The sequence below is a fragment of the Octopus bimaculoides genome, chromosome 8, assembly GCF_001194135.2.
Source record: "Octopus bimaculoides isolate UCB-OBI-ISO-001 chromosome 8, ASM119413v2, whole genome shotgun sequence".
Lineage (NCBI taxonomy): Eukaryota > Metazoa > Mollusca > Cephalopoda > Octopoda > Octopodidae > Octopus > Octopus bimaculoides.
Genome location: NC_068988.1, coordinates 39058149 through 39062970, shown reverse-complemented (window position 1 = coordinate 39062970; position 4822 = coordinate 39058149). Strand labels below are relative to the sequence as shown.

The 4822-nt window shown below is 35.0% G+C and overlaps 1 protein-coding gene across 3 annotated transcripts in view; it reads left to right on the top strand.

The window, feature by feature from the left end:
- LOC106884437 (very low-density lipoprotein receptor) overlaps positions 1-4822 on the top strand; it is a 308659-nt gene that overhangs the window by 261190 nt on the left and 42647 nt on the right. For all 3 annotated transcript variants that reach the window (XM_052970051.1, XM_052970052.1, XM_052970050.1), the window contains exon 4: positions 4441-4566. In XM_052970051.1, coding sequence (XP_052826011.1) covers positions 4441-4566 — 126 coding nt within the window. The remainder of the gene's footprint in view (positions 1-4440; positions 4567-4822) is intronic.

The following is a 4822-nucleotide window of genomic DNA, read 5'->3' as shown; positions in this document are numbered from 1 at the left end:
TCTCTCTCTCTCTCTATCTCTCTCTCTCTCTCTCTCTCTCTCCCTCTCTCTCTCTGAAGCCGGGATAAGACTCCATGCATGTGCATTTATTCGTAATCAACGATCAAGCATTCTGGATCGAAACAAAGCATACCGTAGAAGTATCGTCTAAAAGTGATTTCATAAATGAGAATTTGTTGAAGATTTTGTTGGATAATAATGAAAGAAAAGTGAGAGGTTGGTGCAAAACATATGCGTAGATTCTTGAAAAGAAGTTGTGAGGAAATAAACGTTCTGTGAGTTCTATCGTAAACGAAAGTGCTAGACGATCTAACACGATACTACTCACTCGTCATTATCATTATCGTCACAGTCGTTTTACCGTCCACTTTTCCTTACTACAGAATTCGTTGCAGCCATGTTTTTTTTTTTTTTTTGTGGGAAGTAGCTGAATGCTTTTTCTGTCACCAATCCTCGGCTATTTCCAAGCAAGGTAGTATTTCTCTATGGACAGACTCTATTTTCACTGAGGATTGGATGCGTGAGACACCACTTGTATGACAGTGATGTTTGTTTACATTTCTCACGTGATGTCAAGACAAGGAGACACAAACACACACAAATATAGATAGACAGATAGATAGATAGATAGATAGATAGATAGATAGATAGATAGATAGATAGATAGATAGATAGATAGATAGATATTATGTCTGTGTTAGTTTCTATCGACCAGATCCACTAGGTTTTGGCCACGCCAAGGGTGTGCAACGCAATAGGACTGAACCGGAAACCATATGATTTGGAAACAAACTTCTTGACCATACAACCTTGTCAGCTCTTGGTTAAGGAATCTCAAAATGAACAGTAATATTCCAAAATAGGGTAAACTCCAAAGATCTCTCTATAAAACCACAATGGAAACCTTGAAATAGATCACTCTCACGATAGTAAAGCAGAAAACATTAGCTAAAGATTGATGGAGGGGAAAATATTTTTTAAATCCTCGTGGGGCTGCAAATTCCAAGGATCCTCTTACATTTTTGCTAAGAGTATGCGATAAAATGTAAGCAGATTTAAAATGTAAGCCTTCTGTAATTAAATAACAGAAGAAAAAGGTAAATATCTGTAACTACTCATTGAAATATTCATTGAAAAAGAAACCATTTACAAAAATCTACAGAAGTCATTTCCTGGTTACCGCAGATTGGTTGCCAATAATGGAACGTATAGCACAACCATAAACATCGCTATTATTCCTGAGGTTGTAAAAGATTAGGAATCGAGTATTGAAAAAAATAAAGAAAGCCTATTGCAGAACTTTTCATATACGTTTTCTAAAGTAAATTCTCGGAGAAAATTGTAAATTGAGTAAAAAAAAGTTGAATATATATCAATCAAAAGTAGACAAGAACCTTAAAATATATGACATTCGGATACTGACAGTATAATTAAATTATGGGGTCTTTAATAAATTTAATTTAAGCTAGGAAAAGTCGGTATGTAGCTAAGGTAATGAATATTTTGTTGCTGTTGGCTTACGACGTCGAGGGTTACAGTTGATCCGATCAACGGAACAGCCTGCTCGTGAAATTAACGTGCAAGTGGCTGAGCACTCCACAGACACGTGTACCCTTAATGTAGTTCTCTGGGATATTTAGCGTGACACGGTGTGACAAGGCTGACCTTTTGAATTACAGGCACAACAGAAACAGGAAGTAAGAGTGAGAGAAAGATGTGGTGAAAGAGTATAGCAGGGTTCGCCACCACCCCCTGCCGGAGCCTCATGGAGCTTTAGGTGTTTTCGCTCAATAAACACTCAGAACGCCCGGTCTGGGAATCGAAACAGCGTCCTATGACCGCGAGTCCGCTGCCCTAACCACTGGGCCATTGCGCCTCCACAGGTAATGAATATAGATAGAAAAGTAAAGAAACGGTATAGAATTTGCAATAGACAGACATGTAAATGAAGAGATGGAACAAAGGTTTTAATGTAATAACTTGTCAGGACTGTAAACGAAGTATATAAAGCGTATAATAGATAAGCAGGTTTTGAATATATTGGAACTTTAAATGTTTAAAGAAAGTTTCAAGCGTTAAGGAGATACAAACGAAGAGAATTGGTTAAATGAATTAAGGTACGGGAAAAATAAATCAGAAAAAAAGAAAAACACAAATCTGTAAATTAGTTCATTCAGATGGATGACAGATATTAATCCGCCAAAGAGTTCGATTGCTGATATAGATACATTTCTGAAGTTCTTGGCTAGCATAAGAGAAAACTACTAACAGTTTTCATGACCTACACAAAGGTCATTCACGAACAGAATGAGACAATGTGAGAAGAATATGAAATATCTATATAAAGAAACAAAAGAGCTAATGGCAAACTACATTGCAATAAAATGTGTGAATTGGCAAGTACTATATGAAAGAGAGATCAAAACTCTAAAACTGTATTATCCAAGCAGAAGACCTTAAGTATCGGACAAGAAATATGGTGACCAGTATAAATTGTCAAAGAATTAATGCTACATGGAATACTCGTAAAGTGTGCAACAGAAATAAACTAAGAAAACAGAACTAAAGCTTAAGCAATATCTGGTTTACAACAGACTAACATCATAGCTTTTATAGCTAAACTTCTAACAAATTTAGTGTAAAGAGTTGTATTTTATTAACGATTGTTTTAATGGCAGATTGAACGAATTCAGAAGGAATAGTTAGAAAAGAAACATGCGATGTGGTAATACCAAATGGGATGGCAGGGTCACATTGGAAAGGAAAGAAATAAAACCGTGTGGAGATTTTTGAAATACAGCGAACGTTGACCAGCCATTGTCAGAAGACCAGATTTAATCTTAGAAAATCCTTACCAAAAGTAGCTGTAGACATTTGATACAGACAACGTCAGGAAGAGACAAACAAACAAATACACAGCTAAAGAAAATGAGAATGCAATAAAAGCTACAGTTTAAAAGTTATGAAAGGAGAAAGGAGAATATCATACAAGTTATATTTGCTGTTGTTTGTGTTGCTGTGCTGCACTTGTCAGCCTTGATCGAGCAAAAGTTATAATCATTCCTTCCCTATTTCGAACATAGTGTCTCAAAATGAATAACATCAAACACCTTATCCTATAATTCTATCATTTTTAAAGGCAGCAGAAAGGAATTTCAATGAGACTTAGCTGTTATTTATTTCAGATCAGCCTCATCGACTGTGCTATCAATATTGATTATAATAAATCAGTGGTTCTCAACCGGGATCCAGATGGTCTCTGATCCATATAAATCTTTTTGGTGGGGTCCACGCAACAAATGAGTAAAATGGGGATCCACAATACTATTTCAAGGGCCCTGGAAAAGTCTTGCTTTAGATGTATGTATTGGTATGTATTGCAAGAAACAACTGGGTTTCTTTCTCTGATATTTTACATAGTCCAAACTACACAAGTTAATATGTGATACGTGATAAACGAAATAGGAATTTTGATAGAAGTTTCTATAAAGTTAGTTTTAGACAACGAATGCCTATGTGGGGCGGTCCACTAGAATAAAGCAGTAATCAAAGGAGTCCGTTGATAAAAAATGGTTAAGAACCAATGTTTAGAAATAATATTATCCAAACATGGATTATCTTTTACTACAATATCAAATTTATAATTACCATTTTTAATTCGTTTCAGCTTATCTGTTTAAGGCTTAAATTTAAATTTGGTTTGAAAAGGTCATTATTTATTTATTTGTATCCCGCCAAGGTCGACTTTGCCTTTCATCTTTCGGGGTCGATAAATTAAATACCAGTTGCATACTGGAGTCGATCTAATCGACTGGCCCCCTCCCCCAAAATTTCGGGCCTTGTACCTAGAGTAGAAAAGATTATTTATTTATTCGTAGCGAATAGAGAGTCACGTGGATTACTGGAAGAAGAAAACTCTTATACATATAAATAATGAGATCGCGTAGAAACTCTCACATTGTTTCGCTGTTAACTGGTTTTTACCGATGCAGAATATCACTAAAGCAATCCAATGAGATAATCTATATGCTAAAAGTAACAAACCTCTTTAATCGAACTCTACTGGCTCAAATAATGAATACATTAGAAAATGCAGTCCATGTTATATATAACAATGGGATATTCACGACTTAACCTGGGACAAAATAACATCATCACTAGGGCTACAATTTTTCTTTCTTTTGTTTTTATTTTTAATTTTGTTTTTCGTTATCGCTTACTCAGTTAAGAAAGACCACTACTCGTATCCATTTTATAGCCTCCGTTGTTGGTAAGAAGAATGGGACCAAGAGCATAGTTTGAAAACTTGAAATACAGCCAAAGACCAAAGAGTGGTGTTACACAGGGCGGCATTTTCTGTCGCATCTAAGATTTTATGCTGTGTCCTTTTTAATGAATTCTTTAATTTCATGTTTTGTTTTTGTTTTTCCTGCTCTTTAGGTAACCAGAACTGTCAACACAACGAAGTCTCTTGCGGTGATAGCCACTGCATATTAAAGGATTGGTTGTGTGACGGTGAACCGGATTGTCACAACGAAATGGATGAAAAGTCTTGTAACGACAGTGGTGAGTCGCCGTATTTTCGCCATATTTATTATTGAATGTATATTGTTCCACCTCCAATTATTAAATAATTTACTGAATTTTTCTTTCTTTTTTTTTTAATTCACTACATCAAGTTTTTAGTACTCATTCAACTATTGTATTTCATACTGATGGTGTCCCTAAGTTATTCACCTCACTCATCATAATATAGATACATACATATCTATACATTCATATAATATATATATATATATATATATATATATATATATATATA